This window comes from Aphelocoma coerulescens, chromosome 20 (genome assembly GCF_041296385.1).
Source record: "Aphelocoma coerulescens isolate FSJ_1873_10779 chromosome 20, UR_Acoe_1.0, whole genome shotgun sequence".
Lineage (NCBI taxonomy): Eukaryota > Metazoa > Chordata > Aves > Passeriformes > Corvidae > Aphelocoma > Aphelocoma coerulescens.
In genome coordinates, this window is record NC_091033.1 from 13,237,772 (window position 1) to 13,259,063 (window position 21,292).

At 45.0% G+C, this 21,292-nt stretch overlaps 1 protein-coding gene across 1 annotated transcript in view; it reads left to right on the forward strand.

The window, feature by feature from the left end:
- Positions 1-1,307: 1,307 nt before the first annotated feature.
- BMP7 (bone morphogenetic protein 7) overlaps positions 1,308-21,292 on the forward strand; it is a 43,049-nt gene continuing 23,064 nt past the window's right edge. Inside the window, exon 1 of the mRNA XM_069033915.1 lies at positions 1,308-1,821. Within this exon, the coding sequence (XP_068890016.1) occupies positions 1,308-1,821 (514 nt within the window). The remainder of the gene's footprint in view (positions 1,822-21,292) is intronic.

Here is a 21,292-nt window from a genome sequence, read left to right on the forward strand (position 1 = left end):
AATCTAGCAAAAAACACCCCAAAAACTGCTGAGCTCCTTTATCCTCCACCCCTCTTCTTCCTCCTTTTCCCAAGGAATGAATCTTAATGTCAGCATAAACTCAATGTATACATGTATGGTTTCTGAAGTTACCTCAGGCTGGATTCAGTGACCCAAATGGACCATCCTGGCTTCCCCTTCTTTCCAAGTAAGATTTGGGAAGCATTAGTTTACATTTGTTATTTGAGATTATTATTATTACTAATTACTAATTGTTGTAGCAAACATCTACTTGGGCTAATTGGGACTGGGGCTCCATTACTATAGATGTTGCACCCACCGAGTTTAAAAAGTCATGCTTTAAGAAGTTGACAATCCATTTCAAGGCAGTATCCCGCAAAGGCACATATCAGCGAGCAGGAGGAAAGGGGAAAGCAAGGGTGCAGGGTAATGGAATGGCATAAGCCACCCGTGTGCACAGGTTGATAGTTTCATTTCAAGTAAATGTTCCTGGGTTTGCCATTCTTGGAGAATATCTCTCCCTTCGGATTTCTAACGCTCCTCCATTAACTCTCCCCACTGCCGGCTGGAAAAAGTGACCCGGGGCTCTGTGCACAGGGATATACATACGTGTCCATGTACGTGAATATATAATCATCACGTTTTAAATTGTTTAATGGTGTCGGTTTTGTCACGGACAGTCTCTTCTAATATGTACTTCTTGAAAAAAAAGGAGTAGGCAGAGAAAAAAGTGTGTACGCGTGCTTGTGCAGACAGCCGATGTACTCGCATCTATAAAGTCTGCGGGAGTTTGGGCCCCTTCTTTATACATAAAGCGCCCTCCCTCCTGGGGTGTCTTCTCCTTAATGACGTTCACGGTAATTTAGGCGCTTGGGACCGGCTCAGCCTCTCGCCGAGCCCGCAGCCTCCACAAACATCCTGAAAAGCAACCTGAGCAGACGTCCCTCCTCGAGGCAGTTCCAGGGATTTTCTCTCCCAAGCGGTTTGGAGCGGGCGAGCGAGAGAGAGCGCTTGGGTTTTGCTGCCTGCTCCTCCCACCAGAGACACCCTCCCGCCGCTCCCCGCCGAGCCGCGCCGCTCACACGGCTCCGCCGCGGCGTGCGGGACGCGGGCAGAGCGCTCCGCTCCCGCTCCCGCCGCCGGGGGAAGCGCCTCGGGCCGCCGCCGCCGCCGCCGCCGCCGCCCCGTCCATGGGCCGGTGCCGCTGAGGCAGCCCCGGCCGCCGCCGCCTCGGGCCATGAGCGGGCTGCGGCGCCTCCGCGGGGGCTGAGCGCGGGGCCGCGCCGTCCGTCCGCGCCCCCCCGCGCATGCCGGTGGCGGGGCGCGTCCCGCGGCGGGGCAGCCCCGCGCCCCCCGCGCCGCCCCGCAGCCGCCGCCGCCGCGCCGCGATGCCGGTGGCGGGGCGCGGGCAGCCCGCCTCCTGGCTGCTGGTGCTGGGCGCCGCCGCGCCCGCCCTCTGGCTGCGCTGCGTGCTCGCCGACTTCACGGTGGACAACGAGGTGCACTCCAGCTTCATCCACCGGCGGCTGCGCGGCCCCGAGCGCCGCGAGATGCAGCGGGAGATCCTCTCCATCCTCGGCCTGCCGCACCGCCCGCGGCCGCACCTCCACGGCAAGCACAACTCGGCCCCCATGTTCATGCTGGACCTCTACAATGCCATGTCCGTGGAGGAGGGGGCGGCGGGGGCCGCCGCCGAGGACGGCGAGGGCTTCTCTTACCCCTACAAGCCCATCTTCAGCACCCAGGGGCCGCCCCTGGCCAGCCTGCAGGACAGCAACTTCCTCACCGAGGCTGACATGGTCATGAGCTTCGTCAACTTGGGTGAGTGCCGGTCTCGGCGCGACTGGGTCCGGGGCAGCCGGGCAGGGAACCGTGTCAGGGGGAGGCTGGAGCGGGGCCCTGGCCACCGATGGGAGGACAGGGGCTGGTGGCGCAGGTGGCCCCGGCTGGGAGCTGTTTCCCAGCGGGTCAGGTGGGTGACAGCCCACCTGGGCACGGAAGGGCAGGTAGCGGCCCTTGGAAGGACGGCTGCTTTGCCAGGCGGTAATTGAGCGGCACCGACGGGGAGAGCGCTCGGAATTCCCATCACAGCCTTTGGACAGCCACGAGCTCTCCCCACGCTCCACACACGCCGACACACTGAGGTCTTTGTCGTCATCTCCCTTTGATAGTCGCTGCACTTCAGAAATTGGATTTGCAGGTAGGAGTTTAACAGGACGATTAGCAGGTCTGCTCCACATCCCACGCTGCCAAGGAAGACACGAAACCCAGGCAGGAGCACGGCACGGGTCCCGCACAGCTCCCGGTGCCGGGCTGGTGCTCGTGAGGGATGCGGAGCCATCAGGGCTGGGCGCACGGATGGTTGGGATGGTTCCCCGCGGCATCCCAGCGCCGCGCTCCCGCTCTGAGCTGCTCGCACATGTTTTCCTAATGGTTTAGGAGGGATTCCACAGTAAATCCTTATTTACTCCTGTAGCTTTTCCTGTTGATCCCAGTTTATGCCGCTAACTCGCCTCTTTTCACAAGCACATGTGGATGGGTTTATGCAAACGATACGAGAGCTGGCACGCTTTGTATGCGCTTCACTAGGCCTCTCTAATTGGATGCCACGGCCCAATCTGATTTCTATTTGCTCGCTGTAGATCGCACACCCGTGTGGACTGACTTGGCCGGATTTGAGTAAAACATTGTCAGGGTGCGCATTCTATTTTAAATACATAATTAGAGACCTGGCTCTCTCTATCCGTTTTTAGACCTCATCGTGTGCGGCTCTTAAACCACACATGTACAGATTGGGCGCCTGCAAGTTCAAGGCAGAACCTGAATTGTATTTCCAAAGCAAGATCAGACTCTGTCCCAAACAAGTACAAGAGGAGCACAGCTCTGGCACATAACCTGCCAGGAATTACAGACCCCCATCTCCAATAAATCCATTAACACCTTTATGGATGTCACTGTTCTGGGCACTTCCACTGTCTGGAACTTCAGAGGCAACAAAGATTAAATCACCACCTAAACCACCACCTCTCTAATCCCAGCGCTTTAACTGACTTGAAAAGATCAGCAGCTGTAAAGGCTCTGTGACACACTTTAATAATTATTAGACACGGTAGCCATCCCGACGCAATTCTTGCATGATAAGGAGCCACAGGACGCTGTGGGAGAGCTCTAGTTTGCATGAGCTGCACCTCCTTATTAACTGCCATAAGCTTCACAGTGGGAAGCTCGGAATTACATCTGGCCCGGGGGCTGTGCTCTATGAGGGCTGGTGCTTTCCATTTGGAATTACAGTGTTTGTCTAGTCACTGCTGGATACTTAAGCTGATGAGCAATGATACATTTAAAATCAAATATTTGAGCAGTCAAAAGTACCAATGGCAGTCAAATATTTGACTTTAAAGATAAGGGTGACCTTGCTAACACTGTTCTCTGTGGTTCTTGGGTCCTACACTGTGCGCAGCTGAGTGCAAGGAAAGTCCTGAACAGAAGACAAAAGATGTTGAAGTAGCAATAGCAAAATTCACACTTCGTTTTCCATTTCAGTAGAGGAGAGAGAACCTTGTGAAAAATGTAAGTACATAATGGGAGGGAGTTTAGCTCTGCTCCTCAGGTGTAGTAATTTCCTGAATCATCAGTGAAACTGCAGAGCTCTTGTCCCACATTTCCGATGTATGGAAGAGTCTCTTTTGTCAGCTCATGTAAGAGTTATAAGAAAGAATTTATGTTCAGGCCATTGACTATTTTGAATACAAAGGAGTGGAATCCATCCAGAAATGTGAAATAAAAGTCATATTTAGGGTATGTCTGTGTCTGCGTGAGAACTTTGTATGGAGCAGGTTTCACCTGTATAAACCACGACCCCTGCTAATCAACATCCCCATGCAGTTTGCCGACTGCAGTGGATACATTCACTCATTTCAGCCTGCCAGGGTTTGTAATCAGCTTAGAAATCCAAGACTGTTCTTTATGCAAAATCCTAAATGATCATTTTATTTCATTGCTGTCAGCATGCTCAGGGAGTAGTAAGAGTACAAGCAAAACCCAATAGTTTTAAGGACAGGTGGAATTACTATGAGCAAGGCACATTTTGGAGGTTTATCTGTGCTGTTTTGTTCCCTTGTCAACAGTGCATGCCAGGACGAGTTTAAAAAGGACATAGATCTATAATAGCTTTCTTCATCGCTGTGCACACCTTTCATCCCATTATAGTCATGGCTCTTTCATCTTTATAGGACAAAGGCAGGCTTGTTTATGGAGGTTTTAATGAATTAGAGCAGCCACTCACTCCGTATGTAATCAAACACAACACCTGCTCTGAGACGTACAGTTTTCTATGACATTCAGGGAAAATTAGAAGATCTATTGTAGAACTGAATTTTTTTGGAGACTTTCTACAATGATCCCTTTTAAAGCAGAGCTGAATTCCTAGATGCAGACTGTCGTAAACTGTGTCCTACTTTTGTAAGAGATACTCTGTGAGCATTGCGTTTCACAGGTAGGCTTTTATTACTGTACCAGAGCCATCACAATGAGGAAGTGTCACAGCATAATAAAGTCTCATTTTAGCATGAAGGAAGTAAAAACAAGTGAAGAAATAATACTTTTACATTTCAATCAATAATAAATGTTAATTCCAGGCTTCCAAAGGCTAACCTACAAAAGCACTTTTTTTTTTGCCTTATTCATATTCTTCATCCATCTAGTTGTACAACTTTAGAGGGAATAATATTTTTTTTAAAATTACGTTGCAAGATTTACTGGGCTACATAGTAAAAACCCCACCAACACACCCCACACATATTGATTTCTATGGAGATACTGTGTATATTCATTCTAGAGAATTTATGCTGGGTATTGGTAGGGAGGAACCAGAATACAGGTGCTTGGTTTTAGGGAGCTTTGTAGTAAGCAAAGTTTTACTTACTGTAAAATCCTGACAACTAATTAGATTTAGATTTATAACCCTTTCGTTTACAGGCTACATTTTGTCCTAGCTTACACCTGCACTAAGATGAATGGGGAATGGATTTGTGTCAAGAATGAAGCTACATGTAAATTAAAAGAGAATTTAGCTACGGTGGTCTAAGTTAGCCAGTTAATTACTGGCTAATTTTGTAAAATTTACTACCATAATTTTAGCATTTGGAATTTCATTTCAGATCCTGTCCAAGTACAGTTTATAAACGGATCCATTTTAGGAGCTGAAAAAACGCAAAGCATTTTTTGCACAAGTTTAATTTTAAATTTATAAACAGCAACTAAGGAGTAAACATCCTCTGGATGACTTAGACCTTCTCTTCTAAAAATAATTGCGTTGTCCTTATGCCGGTAAACTTGCCTTGGTAAACAGACTTGCTCAGAATATTTTTAAAAGGGTCGGCACAAGTGATACGCAATTTGTTAATTTGTCTCGTGGTTGATTATAAAATGAACAACATTGTTTAATCCTGGCAAAAAAGGACAGGGGGGGAATTAGTCATTCTTGGAAGGAGCACTTGAAAGTGGCTTTTGTTAATATAAATCAAGAAGCTGAAGAGCCCCCAAGTTTCCTTTTATTTCATACCATCTGGCTATCCTTTTTGTTGACAAGTGTTTGGCATAGAGAACCATCTCTTTGCCCTTTAATAACAGGCTTTAACACTGTAGGGTATTAGAAAAAGATTCTATAACAGTTAAAAAATTTCCTTCGGGGAATACTTTATAAAGTGAGCACGGGCTGCAGGCATTTGCAGCTGTAACCTGGCTTGTGTTAAAATTTGGAAGGGGCTGCCTTGCATTCCAGCTCACTACAGGCCTTCATTGGTGTACAGCCAAAGGTTAATATAGATGTCACACAGTTTTTCTTTGGAGAGCCTCAGATATAAGAGTGCGCGTACAGCTGTGTTTTTAGTAACCCTTTCATAATCACTTCTTTTAAACCTCATTTTCCTGCTTATATAAATCAAAGATTTTCAAGGATATTTGACCTGGATTTGAACTTATTTGATCTTCACATATTTCCCACTTGAAACAAAGCAGATTAAAAGTTAGCCCTGGATGCCTGGTCCCGATCACATGGTTTGTCCATACATTAGGCCAAGCCCTCGGCTTTTTTTTTCCTTCTCTTCTGCCTAACACTGTTAAAAGCTCTCAAGCCTGAACAGGTACATCCCATAATTGTTTTGGGCAGTGTGGATATGTGCAGCACTTGGTGGTGTAACACTGGCTGAGGCAGAAAGCTCTCAGCAAAGGTATGAAGGACACTGACCGTGCAGCAAGTGACCAGCAGGTATTCTTTGAATGTACAGACCCATCCCAGAGAGAATTTAATTAATTTTCAAGTTTCCAGTGTAAAATGGCAGAGCAGAACAGGAACTATTTACCTCTGCCACATGGGTGTGCTGGTAGCAGAGAAAGGAGCAGCCAAGGACAGATGTCCTTGCACAAAGGAAAAGGACCTGAAATTGTCCCCATCTGCTCGCACCCGGCGGATTTATCCCGGAGCAGGGTCTTTCCTCTGTTCCCACACAGGCTGTCCTGGGGGGGTGAATCCCCCTCTGTGAGCTGCAGTTTAGAAGCCAAAACACAACGGCTCTTAAAGGGCTTTGAAGGAGACAAGCCTTGATGGCCAGGTCTTGTGATGCCGGTAACAGGAGTTGGGCACCAGTGGAGCGTGCAGGACCTGCTCCCAGTGCCCCCAGCTGTGCCATGCCTGTGTCTGTGTGTGTGCATGTGTGTGTGTCCCAGCACACCCCCTGCAAAGGAGCTTTAATGGGCTCTGCACAGGCAGCACGAAACCAGGCGCTACATTCCCTGGAAATAAGCCTGAAACACATTTTCGGGTCGGCGGGGAGAGATGTGTGAGAGAAGGTTACACAAGTGGTTGGAAACATTAATTAAAAAAAAGATTATAACTATTAAAACCCAGTCAGAGCTGTTGACAGGCTCCTTTTAAATAGGACACTGTGATGTTTTAGTTTAATACATTCTGGCAGTGTCACCGGGGTTAAGGCTAATACTGGGATGTGTGGATCCTGTCATGTTATTGTCAGGAGGAATGCAGGGATTAGGTCTGAGAGTGGCGGTGGGTGAGTGGTGCAGCTGTGTACACTTATTATAAAAGATGTAAGTCCCACTGGTAAAATCAATATATTAAATTGCAAGAGCCCCTGTTTTTAATTAGTTTAAATCAAATATACGGTTAGTGCCATTAAGGCTGCTATCCTTGAACCGAGTGAGGAAATGCTAACATTTATATGGAAACTGTTAATTTGTGGTTAAAATGATAACACATTTAGTTTTATGCCTCTAAATTGTCCTAACTGGATGAATACCAGTGAAGAGTTGCAATGATGGATGAAGTCATCTGAGCAAGAACACAAGTAAGCAAATTTTGACAGCATGCCAGATAAAGAGACTACCTGTTGATATACAGCATTAAGAGACCATGATATTTTAAACCCTTTCCAGTCCTCCTCTCTAGGGCCTACATAAAAGTACTTTCATGAATTAATTACATATATATCAAAAAATATATACCTTTACTATATATAAATAAAATATGCTATTTTATATATGTATATTTCTTCTCTAAATGGAAGAAACTTCTAAAGAAATGAGAGAGCTGTTTAAATTAGTTTCAGGATGAAGATTTTCCTTCACAATTGTTTGAAATAAAAAGTAAATGAGACTACACATGAGGACTAATCACATGGATAAAGTTCTGCACATGCTTGAGTTTGGAAAAATGGAAGCCCAAGAGAAAATTCTTGGCTAGGTCTTCTTTGGTGTAAATTGTCAAATTTCTACTGAAGCTGGCCCTGTGGTCTTATTTTTACAACTCTACGTCCAAAGTAATTCCCATAAACTCCCTCTTGATTTACATGAGCACCACTGAGAGCAGAATTGGGCCAAAGAAGTGCCCCTGTGTTGAAATAATGAGCATGCAGTAGTTTCTGCTAGAGCTTCACAGAGTTTTCTCTCCTAATCTCGTAATTGTTTCTGAGGGAAGTTTCCTTTGCTGCAAACAATCAAAACATGGACCAGCTCCTATTAGTCACTGCTTATCATTATTAGCCCAATCCATGTTGTTGAACTACAGCTGAATTCCCATCCCTGCAACAAACAGAATTTAGCAAATAATGTTTGACAAAAATGTGAAACTGATATTTCTTAATACAAGACATATTTCATATGGAGAAACTTCAGTGCTGAAAGATTCGTGGTATCAAAATATCTGAATCATAGTACAAATAAACAGCGCCTTGTAAAGGCTGTGGGGCCAAATTCCGTGCTGGAGTAATTCCATTGAAGTCAGTGGAATTGTGCCAGGAGATAAACTGCCATCTAGATTTTGTTGGTGTTGACGATTTTGTCAGTAAAAATCTTTGCTACAAAAAAGGTTGCAGGTAGCAAAGTTTGACCCGATTCTAATTCAAAAAGTCCTTTCGGAAATCCTTGCTTTATTGATGAGGACCACAGAGTTTGCTGAGCCTCCCCTTTATTTGGGTGTATGTTCTACAATTCCATTATTTATACAAAAATATACCTGGGTGCAATCCCCACACACTGTGCCTTACCCCTTCTTTTAAGCATTTGTGCCATCCACATCTCAGAGTCAGTGAAAAATCCTTCAGTGATCCAGACTGAGTGGATTGAATTAATGGCAACTTTAAAATTACAAGTTTTAGTGTAATTGCTTTATTGTTTTGGAACCAAGATGCTTACAATCCAGTTCCTGTGCAAACATGTTTTAACGTGTGTTAATGTGTTTCAAAACCAGACCCTCTCCGCAAAATTCTGCTTTTCATTAATTGACATCAGTAGCATGGTACAGTATTTCAAAGCACTGGCCAAATATAAACTGTGTTTCTAATTTCCTTACTTTCCTGTGTTTGGAATGCCAATGTTAATTTGTTCCCATGGAAGAGTGAGAGCTGCCAACCACAGTTTTATATAAATGGCTTTACAGTGCAGGGCTGCCAACATTAAATGATACTTAGGAATTTTCATGACATTTTATATTTAATACTGTGTGTGTGAGAGAGAGAAATTGAGGGAGATGTATGGGATGTTGAACAGCACAAGCTCTGATGATCAAGGGAAATGTTTGAAGAAATTTATCCTTTGAGGAACTGTTACTTAATGTTTCTTCTCATTTAAAATTTTTTAATAGTCTGTCAGATATTACATAGCATATTCCTTGTGCCTAGATAAAAGTTATTTTGCAGGGAACTTTGTTGCTAACGATCCAAACAATTCTCCCTCCCCCCCCCCCATAATTTTAGTTATTTATTAATAGATGAGCAGATGGACTTTAGTTTATGTTGTTCCTCTGATCATTCTGAACTAGATTGTAAGAATGTGATATTACTCAACATGAGAAAATGCAAAAGCAAGAAAAGCTGCCACAGCTAAGGAACAGGGGAATTAACTGATTTTGATTACACTGCCAACAGGTAATTTTTCTTTAGAAGAATAGGAGCAGCTAGATAAAATCATTTGCCTTTCTTAAAGAAAATCAAGCATTATCACAGCTTCTTTAGTGGTATGTCTGCCTTTGTACATAAACCAAATGTGAAGTTTCCTTTAAACAAAGTTTATTTTAAACTGATGATGGTAAAAGCAAAGTCTGTTTATGTATTTCTCGTTTTATTCCTGGAAGATATTCAAAATACAAATTGTTCATGTTTCAGTAGATTCCTCTTAATGAGTGCTATGGTTTATCTCTCCATTTCCCCAGTTTATTGGAACAGGTGCAGTGTCTGCCCTCCGTGCCAGCCCCGTGCTATACCAACAAACAAAGTGTTGTTTTGGTTCACTGGATTTAAAAGTCTCCTGAGAATAAAGAAATGAAAGAGAAAGAATTTAGAAAGTGCCTAGTGAAGGAAAGGCACTTCAAGTAATGTGCTTTGTCACTCAAGTCTTCCCGTAAATTGCCTTAAAGTATTTCTAAACTGTTTGAAAAATATTATCCACAGAGGATTAAGTTTCTGTTGCATCTCGGAGGTCCCGCACTATTCTTTATCAACTTTATCTTACCACAGTAGCTTCCAAGTTAGTGTCTTTTGTTGTCAGGTTGAATTAAATTTTACAGGAGTAAAAACTCTTTTTTCTTTCTCTTAAAGTGGAAGAACTGTGCATTTTCTTTTTTTTTTTTTCAGTGTTTCTGCTTCCACCTCATTTAAGAGATACTGCAAATAGGCATCCAAGTTTAAACAAGATTATGTTGTAATTAGACAGACAAACTCATAATTATTTAAGGGCTAAACCAACAACAACAACCCTTTCAGGTTCATTTTGACAGTGTTTATCCAGTGTATCTGGAAAGGCTTACGATTAAAGTGCCTGAAGGGTGGGGATGAGATTTTTCAGCATGCAGTCAGTGCTATCGGGTCCACCTGGCCTGGGAAACTATGCAGGCTTTGTAGTAGAGAAAATCCTTTAACTTAGATCTTCATGGCAAGCTCTTAAAAGCTACCTTCCTTTAAAAAAAAACAAGGAAAAGGAGGGGAGAGGGAAGGTGCAGCTTCCCCCTAAGCGATAATTAAAGTGAGCAAGAGCTCTCTCTGTGGTGGGGGAGCACGATGGGCCGATAATCGAGCAGAGCATCACTCTGTAAGGTTTTCCCTGCTGTACACAAGTGCCTTTCAAATGAGCACAGAGTTTCCTCTCGCAGTGCTGCAGCCTCCCAGCGCGATGCTGGGCTGAATCACACCTCCGCACAGCCCCACTGATGTCACCCGCAATATCCTCAGCTGGAGCAGCCTGGCCCCAGGCCACCCCGGCGGTGAAGTCACCACCCCTGACACCATCCGAGGAGCTGGCACAGCGTCCTGTGCCCAGCCCGGGGGGCTGTAAATCAACCTGAGCTCTTGACTCTGTCACTGGAGCCCCTGGGCCAAATCCTGCCCTTGGCCACCGCCTTGCCTTGGCACTGGCGGGGCTGCCTCGACTTTACCAATTGTTCTTCCCACAGCACAGTGGCTGTAAAGCTTTTAAAAAGAGACCAGAGGAGCTCTGGAAGAAGTACTAAAAAATGCTCATAAAATAATACAGTATCAATAGTTGGGAGTTTTAATTCTGATGGAGAGAAGAGTTTCTTCCTGGGTGAGGACTGGGAATAGGGCTGGTTGTATTTCCTTGTGTTGGTACCTGGAGCAGCCTTTGACTGTAGTGAGTCCTTTGGCACCACAGGGGAAAGCAAGTTCAGATCCATCATTTAAATGGAAGACTAAAAATTACTGTAATTTAGAAATTCTGAATTCTGGTGCTTACATTTGAGTACTGTTCTTTTGTATCAGTATTTTAACAATTTATTTACACAAGACAATTAGCTGTAATGCCATGAATGATAACCAGTCATCACTAAGAGGAATCCATTCCTAATTGTGTTTGTTCTACCCACAACCTGCTCTTCCCCTGGTTCTCAAGGTTAAAACTTATTGCTGCTTCCATCACTAAAAATATTCTGAACAATTTAATCTTGCTACTTTTATTTGTTTATTACTCTGCAGTCCTTATAATCCCTCAGGGACTTTTTAGATGTTAATAAAGAGTACTGTACATCACTTTTCCTGAAGCTTGTGTGGCACTATAAACATCATGCTGAGTTTAAGTTCCCCTTTCTGACCATATCCTTAAAAAATCCAGAACTTTTTAAGAGAATGGAGGGGATTTTTTTTCTTTTCTTTTTAACAAAAAGAAATTAAAGAGGGAAAAAAAGAGAAGTAACTTTAGCCTCACAATCTGCTAGCTACATAAAGCAGTAAATGTTCAGTTGAGGCAGGGAAAAACCAGAACTGCTAGAGACTGGTTGTTTCCTTTTGGAGGAAACAATAAATGTGCCCACTTGTATTTTAACAACATTACTGCTGGGCCCCCTAATTAAACAAATATACTTGTAATAAACTGCAGAAGAGAAGAACTGAAAAAGAATCATTCAGCACAGATCTTTCTCCTCAGCTCAATAAGAAATTTTTGGGTAACCACTCTTAAATCTTGGCCCAAATCAGGAGATGAAGATATTTCAGCACTATGTGATGAAACATTTGTCTCCTGAGACAGGTGAAAAGGAGAAGAAAATCAGACACGTGGTGTAAAACTTCCCTCATTGGTGTGGACACAACTTTGACCTCTGAATACAATAGTTCCTGCAATCCATGGCATGTGCTGTAATCAAATTACCGGAATATTTGAGTCCATATCCCTGGAAATCTCTGACCGTTCCACTGCATTAAACCCTGACACAGGGAATACAGAAATACACAAAAGAATCCAGAACGATGCAGAAACGCCTTGAAGCCAACCCCAAATATTTCTTTAGCAAACAGTAACTGTCATTTTGCTCATCAGTCCACAGCTGTGAGGTGAGAGCTGCTTCGCTGGAAATACTGCAGAGGAGGGGGATAAATCTAAGCCTGTGTGCCTGATACACTGTAAGTCTTTCCTCCCCAGGTTGGCAGCTGTAATCCAACAAGTGAGCAGTGACTGGTAGGCAGGAGACCGAGCTGGAGAAGAGTGCTCTGTGCTCCTGTTCCTTCAGAGATGCTTTCACAAGCCCCACACCCTCATTTCTGTGCTATTTTCACCAGTTGCGCACAACAGGACGCGAGCTGCGATCCCTCCATTCACACCAGGGCGTATTTCAACAGCTGATCTTTCACCCCAGAACTGCAATTGCAAAATTGCGTTTGAAGACACACAAAAACCAAAACAAAACAGAAAATGCTGTTGTTAGGGGCTGACTCAGGAGGCCTGGATGGCCCAGCCCTAGTGAGAGGCTCAGTGTCAGGAATCCAGCAGGGCTATGGTATGCAGGGCTAGGTGCTGCTGATGTCACTGATGGGCTTATCTTGTACCAAAAGAAAATTCCTCTTGTATAATAGGGATCGTGGGTGGGAATTAAACTGCAAATAAATCTTTGCCTCACCTTCAGATGCCGTTGTGCCTGGGGCATGGGCCACCAACGTTTAAAGTGTAAAGGGGACAGACACGTGCACATGCTCTATACATGGATATATACATCTTTATCTTCGGAGGACATTCCTGAAGTAACAGTTTAAACTTGCCATCATTTTGAGATGCTAACATTTTGCCTCTGCAAACAGGGATATATGTGGATGCCAGCAACTCACAGGTCTTTAATATTCATAGCTCTCAGGGCTGTATAGAGTTAATAAAAGAATAAACAGCTGCCTGCCTATTTCTCAATAAAATAAATGTGTTGCACAGCAAATATTCCTAGAAAGCAGCAGGCTCCTATGCATAAGCTATGAGTCCCATCACAGGCTAAAGGACAGCGAGGGGATGTGTGGTGCTGGCAGGGAGGGTCATTCCAGGCAGTGACCTCCTCTCCAGGTCCCATGTCCCAAACCCAGTGCCCCACCTGAGCTCGGCTCTCTTGGCAGCACAGAGGAAACATGATGATCTCAAAGAAAAATGTGAACTGGGTCATGAAGTCACACTTGCATGAGGAAGGGCACTCCACAGTATCTTTGTAAGCAGCAACTGAAGTTTCTAATGGTTATTTTCCAAAACATCACCCCAAATACTTCACTTCTGTATAATACTTATAAACTGTTAATACCCCTGGACCTCCCACATACAGAACATCTGAGAAATAGGCAACGGTTGTAGCAGCCTGGGTGCAGGGATTTCCCCTCTGGGGCAGCAGGACCTTTCCCCTCAATAGTTTGTTGTCCCCTAATCTCCCAGCTCTTGCCTGGCCCAGAGCTGCAGATGTTTGCTAGTGCACAGACAAGCTTGAAAGGCCCAGCTGGTCATGGTTTTGGGGCACAGCTCAGTGTATACATTCCAAGTTGAGATTTTGCTGATCACAATCAAAGGCTGAGATCCTTATCTGATGGCTGTGTGCCTGATATCAGCTGCTTATTTTGTAATATCCCACAAACTGCTCTCTCAACAAAAGCAGAATCTGGGATTTCAGCTGAGAAATCCAGCAAGTCGTATGGGTTCAAACCTGGGAAACTGGTTTTTAATTATTTTCCTTTTATCCCAGTAAACCACAAGAAAGGCTGGATTCCCTGCGACTCCTGCTGTGCTCCTCCCAGGGAGCCTGTGCAGGTGTAGGCCCACACTCCTGCAGTATTTGGGGGGGATGCTGGAATTGTTGTGGCAATACAATATTAAAGGAGGATTAATTAGATTTATGCTATTTATTTGGTCAGCTGCTCAGTAGATGAAAGGAAGTCTGATGCAAATGAAATGAATAAGCCTTTAGAGGCCAATGTCCAGTCACTTCTCCACTCGTGCCGCTCAGCACAGCTGGTGCAGAAATGGGCACATTCCTTTGGCAAAAATGAGGCATTTGAAGATTCCATCAGCTGAACTTTCTCTTTCAAGTGTTGCCAGTAGATGCACAATATATACATGTGCTTTTTAAAGACTTTTATTTTGAACTCAAGATGTGAATCTATGGCATTAAGAAAAGCAGAACAATCCTTTATTTAGCTGCACCTGCACCTTAATGCCTAATGAGTTTAGCCTGATGGAATCCAGACCTCAGGAAGGATTATAAATTCTCATTTGATTTCATTTACTTCTAAAATACCTTAAACCAGCTGTACCAGTCCAGAATCCAGTCCTCCTTTCTCTATCAGTTTTGCAAGTGTTGTTGAATCTTTTGCTGTCTTAAGTAACTTTATGCTATGTAATGATACTGCAATAGTGATAAGAAACAGAGAGCAGCTTGAAAAAAATCATGCCATAGAAGATAATTAGCATATAAGCTCAAAAGCATCAGATTATGAGCACAACTTTCATGAAGTTCTTTTAGCCCTGGAAGGAAGATTTGGAACTCACTCTCCAGGCAGCAGAGGTACCTTTAGCCATTTCTGTCTGTTTTGTATAAGCACATCAGAGATGCTCAGGCAGTCACCTTCCCAAAATTACTGACTCAGGCTGTTTATTATGAACAATATCTAATTTATCAAATACATTTGAAGACTTATTACTTTGCCCCAGTGTAGATACTGGAATGCAAGGGAAAAATTTGATCCTGTTGCATCTCTGCATGGTCAAATCATTGCATTGAACAGCTACTACAACATATTTTGGTTTTAATTTGCAGCAAAATTTTTTAAATTTTTTATTTAATGTCCTCTGCACATGCCAGTTGCAGCTCGCAGTGCCTGTGCTCCCAGCAGGCTTCCATCTTCCTGCAGAGATGCTCAGTCCTTCCCTTGTGGGCTTTTTTCCCCATTTTAGGTTTGCCTGTAGGAGTCTCTCACACTGCCTCTTATCTGCCCTGGATGAATACACTTTATTTCTGACCAGATCTGTTCAGCCACTTGTCTCTCCCTCCAACGGCCCGGGGATGTGTTTCCATTTGCTCAATGCTGTGTGTGCACACAGTCGGGGCAGGCTGCTGGTTTTTGCATCAGTGATTTTTTGAGACCTGCTCAGTCTCAGAGCAGGTTGCAGGAAGCACCTTGGGCCCCATTTGTCGAGTGGCTGGGCTGGGGGATTATTTCTCTCAATAAACCTTATGGCCACTTAACTTTTCTCCCTCTTTGTGCTCTGCAACCTCTTCCTATTTGAGACACCCATCCCCTTGCTTTCTCCTCCTCCAGACCTGCCTTTTTCTGTGCTGTGACTGCCACCTCAGCCTGATCCTCATCATGATTCCTCCCCAGACTGCCACTATCTCCTGACCCTTGGATGCACTGGCAAAATGTGTGACTTGGAATTCACACCTAACTCTGGCAGGGAAGCTGGCCTGGCCAGATACAGCTCCCTGATTCCACAGCACCAGGGAAGCAGCCTTGCTGTCCCCTGAATTACAAAGAGCCAGCGAGCAGTGCAGAGTAGCAGTCGTCTCTGCTCAGAGGGGGAAAAGAAAAATGTACTCCTGCATCTTCACACACCTCCCACAGCTGCATCCGTAGGATTTAGGGTTTAGGGGATGTGTTAGACAGCTGCATACCTCTGCTCTCAGGCTGTGTTATTCCATGCTGTGCAGACAGAGAAAAGAAAGCAGAAGCAATGATGAGCTTCTGCCTGTCATTTTGCTCAGTTTGACTGCAGGGACAATTCTAGAATGGGGTGTAGAGCTGAGGCTGCCTTTGCGGGGCTGTGCACCCACCTCAGCCTGCCCTGTGCACCCACGGTCCCTGCAGGGGGCTGTGAGAGCCCCTGGCTTGGAGCTGCTGTCCAGGTGCATCCCATCTTTCAGGTACACAGAGAGACACAATAGCCCTGGTCTGTCTGGGGTAAATACCAGCCTCAGTTAACCCTGCTCCCTGTGCCAGAATGGGAGCGTGAGACATCTGTGATGGCCACAACAGTGGCTGGTTGGGAGGACACAGGAGGAGCCATGATTTGCAGCATCACCACAGTCCCCAGCTTGCCTCTCTGGAAATAAGCCACCCACAAGGTTTTTGGAATGGGAGAGCTGGTGAGGCAAATCCCCAGGTCAGCACTGTCCTGGGTTCTCCCTTCGCTGTGAAAGGAGGAAGAGAAACAAGATTTGAGAGCCTGGTGAGGGAGGCCTGGCAGGAGATTTCCTTACAGTGGATTCCTGGAAGATGAAGGTAGAATTAGAGGGAGTCTGTCAAAAGGAACAACTGCATGAACTCCCATTTATTTCTTTCCCCTGTTGCACCCCCAATTCTCCATTCCCTCACACCACTCAAATCCCACAGCAATGCTCAGTGTGTTACAGCAGCTGCAGATGGATTGCAGCTCCATGTTTTCACGTGCTTCACGTGACAGGGCTGTGAATAAGGTATTCTGGAGAAACACAACTCTTCCCTGCTTATTTAACTTTGCTTTCCCCAGATACACATGCAGACACAGCAAACAGCACCAGGAGTCACACCACCATTGGTCTGTTTACTATTAGGAGAGTTTTGTGTTCACAGAGCAGTCCCACGTGTAAATTTTTCACAATACCTTTCATCTCGTCTGGCTCTGCTTTCAGCAGAGAAACCACAGCGTAAGCGGGTACCCATCAGGGCACACTCAGGAAGGAAAATTGATTACCTGTGCATAACCTGCCCAGATACTTCATGGATGTTCTTTAGAAAGAAATGGTTTTGCCATCCAGCATTCCCTCAAGTGTCTGCAGAGAAATCCCAGCAGAAAATGTCTCCGAATTCAGAAGGCAGCATGCACGATTCTCTCTGTCCTTTCCTTCCCAATGACTGTTTCCCCCTTTGCCATCTACCATACTTAGGAATGTTAGCTTAAAAGACTCCTGGATGACACATGGGGCGAGAGGATGTGGTGACTCACAGCATCCTCTGGTCCCCACACCACATTCTGTGGCGGCACCGTGGCTCCCAGGGAAGCAGGTGGCTCCCGCACTGCGCTTCGAAGCCCTGCCTGACGTGGGTACAGCACTGACCCCAGCACTGGAAGAACTCCAGGAAGGGAGAAACACCAATTTCTGCTCTGGGCAGCCCTTGCTAGCTGAAGTTTGACTTAGTCAGGAAGAACTTGCTGCTTCTTCGGAGATAATTAAACCCATCTTCCCTCGCCCGGCTGTTTGCACACGCACAATGATACCATTGTTCAGAGTCATGCAACACATATGCTGACATTAAAGTGTTTAATCTTGTAGTACAGTATTCCATTATTTTTTGGACATCTGTACATGATAGAAAGGGTACGTATTAAGGGATTTGTTGACAAAGAAATGGCTAATGCTGATACATGTGTGGACTGAAAGGATCTTTCCAAGTTGTGTTCTGCAGTAGTGAGGCTGCTGCTTCCCAGGCCTGAAGCCTGGCACAGATGTGATATGCACTGCTGCTATTACCACTTTTCAATTTATAACAAGGAGTCAGTGTTTAGAAGAATTTTGGAAGCTCCCTGCTGGGTTTGTGGCTAGGTGGTCTTGCTGGCAACACCACTTCCATGCTGAAAGCTGAAAAAATGAAGTGATGGCTAAAGGGAGAATATTAACTCCAGAGGGGTTTTTTTCCCCTTTCGAAGGAAAAATGCTTACCCCAGATCACTTTGCAGAGTGAGCACTAAAGAATTTCCAGCCTCTGGGGTTGAGGATAGGGGTTTATGGAGCCTGGTTTTCATCTTATTTGAAATTAGTCCGTTAGTCCTGCTCTCCACCCACAGATGGGGCAGGACTTTGCCCTGGCACACAGTGAGTTTACCATGCAAGAAAGTTTATCACCTTCTCCTCCCTCTACCTGGCTGTAAAATGGATCCATGAGCAGGGAGCAGCTGGGTGCAGGTTCCCTTCTGCTGAGCTATGCTCTTCCCTTGCCTTCTGCAAAGGGCACATGGGGACAGGGCATCAGGACAGGGCTTGGGCAGATGAGCCCAGAACCCCCCAAATATCTGGGTGTGCTGAGCCTGTGGCTCAAGGACAGGCTGTGTTTTTAGAAGTGGCAGGATGTCAGCAATCCCTGGTGATGGGGTGCATTAATGAGTTATGGGAAAACCACAGGCTATTTTTCTAGTAAGCTTATCTCACAGATCAAAATCTAGCTGTATTTGTTTTTCCTTATGTATCTCCAAAAACCTGCAATAGCTTCTAGATGACTTGGAGAGCTGCAACTATTCCATGTAAAAGGTCCTCCAAATAGTTTTTACCACTCTTAAAAAAAAATCCCATCACACACCCCAGGACATTTGCTCTACTCCATTTATAGAACTCCCAATTTATATTCTTCAACTATTTCTTCGAATATTTCTGTAACTGCTGCTTTAGCTGCCTAATGTCAGCATGTAAATCATGAAGCCGAGAGAATGAAACAAATGAAGACCAATCACAGAACTTCGCATTCCTAAATTCTTGCCATTATAAATTTCCTGCCACTGCCCCTGTAACTCTTGCTGTCGAGCACACTGAGGAGGGAAACATGTGCCTTCACAGACTGTGGCCTGGCATGACATTATTGCAATAATCTTTATTATAGTCTCCCTTTTCCTCAGAAAAATATAAGGACTGACCTTGCATTTCTTGCTCAATCAGGCATCCTGCTGAGCCCAGTAGGCTCTTTCAGCTGCAGAGACCGCTGGATCCTTCCCCTAATTGGTTTCCTCCTTCTTGAACCTCAGCAACATAAGGAGAAAAGGCCTATATTTCATAAGTGCCATGGTTTTATCCACCAATTTAGAGACAAAGAAGCGCAATTTATAGAGGGAACATTTAATGCCTGTTAATTAGGATCCCATCAAGAGGTCTAGCATTTGACATCCCGAAAATTTACAGCGCAGTTTCACAACCACCACAAGCCCCAAGCCCAAGGGGTGGCCCTGGCCTCCCTCCCGCCGTGCTGGGAGGTCCCTGGTCCTCCTGCCACTGCTGCTCTCGGGCACTGTGGGGAACTGGGAGAGGACAGGATCCACCCAAAAGCTCATCTGGGGAAGGGAAAATTTTTTTGCACTTGAATACACTTCCCAAGGGAGACAGGAGGGTGAGGCAGGAGGTAGGAGTGGAGCTTCCCTTTAAAAGCAGTAAGAGACACAGGCTGGAAGGGCTGGTGGGGCCCAGGTGGAGCTGGTCCCAGGGCAGCTGGTTTCTGGGAATCTTGAGCTCTGCACTGAAATGATGCAACAGAGTTTCTGAAGTTTTGGCTTCGATCTCAGGGGGTGGCGATGGAGGGAAATAAAGGTAAATTTTCTTGGAAAATTCAAAGAAGATTTTGCACTGCTGGGTGCAAATGTGTAAGTCAGAGTTTAGTTTTCTCTTTCACGGAAACAGAGGCTGAGGTCAATCCACGGGGTCTCAGCACAAGCCCGGCAGCCCTCAGCCACCTCTGAAGAACACAGTGCCCACTTTCTGTAGCTCTGCAGCTGTCGGAGGGAAAGCAGATAAAGGCTTTCCTACTCTCTAAACTCACCGCACAGGTAGACTCTGAAAACCTGTTAGATCTTAATGCCAGATTGTGGCAGATTTTTTTGGCATCCAAATCTCTGAGGGGTTTCTCAGGCAATTGCTGATGGCTCAGCAGCAGCCTGGCTGAGAGGCTGAGGGAGGGGGTGTTGTCTTTTGGAATCTATTTTCCTTTGACTTATCTTTCAGTCTCAGGAATTCAGGACCTTTAATCTATTTGAGATTAAAGTCCTTTACAAATCCCTTCTGGCCTTTTTTGGGAGTGAAGAAGTTACAGACACCCTACTGCACATTCCTTCTGGTGCCTTTTTCCATTGTAAATGAGAAACAAGTAGCTCTAATTGTTGTAAGCACTACAATAAATGAGACAACTGCTCTCAAAGTGCCTCATAAAAACAATTAACATATTATCAGGTGAAAGCGTTAACAAGAAAATTTAAGTTTTTACTTGTTTATATATTCAAAATATATTCTTAAGTGCATCACCCAAATGTGCCAAGGAGGAAGAGGTATGGAATTACCAAAGCTTTCCCAGTCTGGCAACGTGAGAACAGAGTCTATTCATCTGATGTTGACTTTCATTCTGCAAAAGAGTTTTTGCATCTTTAGAAAACCAGAGCATAAAAATACCTAAGCACGTAGACCGGCCTCCCATGAAATCCATTGAAATGTGAAAATATTTCTGTTGACTTCCCTGGAGTTTGGATTAGCTCTTTAATACTTCGGCAGGAATTAATTTTTAACACTGTCATTCTTGGGAAAAAAAAAAAAAATCTTGCTGTGATTCCCTGGTCCTTTGCTCAGCACATGGGGCTGGTGCTGGACACCGTGCTGCTGTGCTGGGTTCCAGGGCTGAGCTGGGAAGGGTCGGGAGAAATAACAACACTGCAGGCTATGCCTCAACATAATCCTCACTGTCACACGGCTGGCCTTGCCTACCAGCAATCCCTGAGACAAACCCAGAGGTCCAACCAGTGTTTGCAGAACTAGCTCAGGTTGGCTTTGCACTTGCCAGCAGTGATTTACAAAGGAGCTGGAAACAGTTGGGGCACTTGTTTCTAATCTCAACACACTTTGCTGCGAAAGTGACCAAACATGGGATCCGTTTAAGTTTTCCAGCTTTATGCTGATGTGTCACTTGCTTTGGAAGTTTGGGCACCGGGGGTGATAAATCAGGACCACAAGGTTTTCTGTCCAACATTATTTTTTGGTACTGGCTTCATCTCTGTTGTTCCAAGTTCTAAATATCAACAGCTACACTTTTTTATCCCTGTATCCTAATGTTTTTAAGTGCTGTATCTTCAGCACATGTCAGAACAAGCACCCAGTAATTGTTGACATTTTATCTCTAGCTTTCCCATATTTTTACATCTGATACCTGGCTGCTTCACACCTGAGCACATGTATCCATCCTGTTTTCTTTTAACCATCCCTGTCGTTTCACAACCATGTCCTGCCCCCTCTTGCATCACCATCAGGCCACAACAGAGG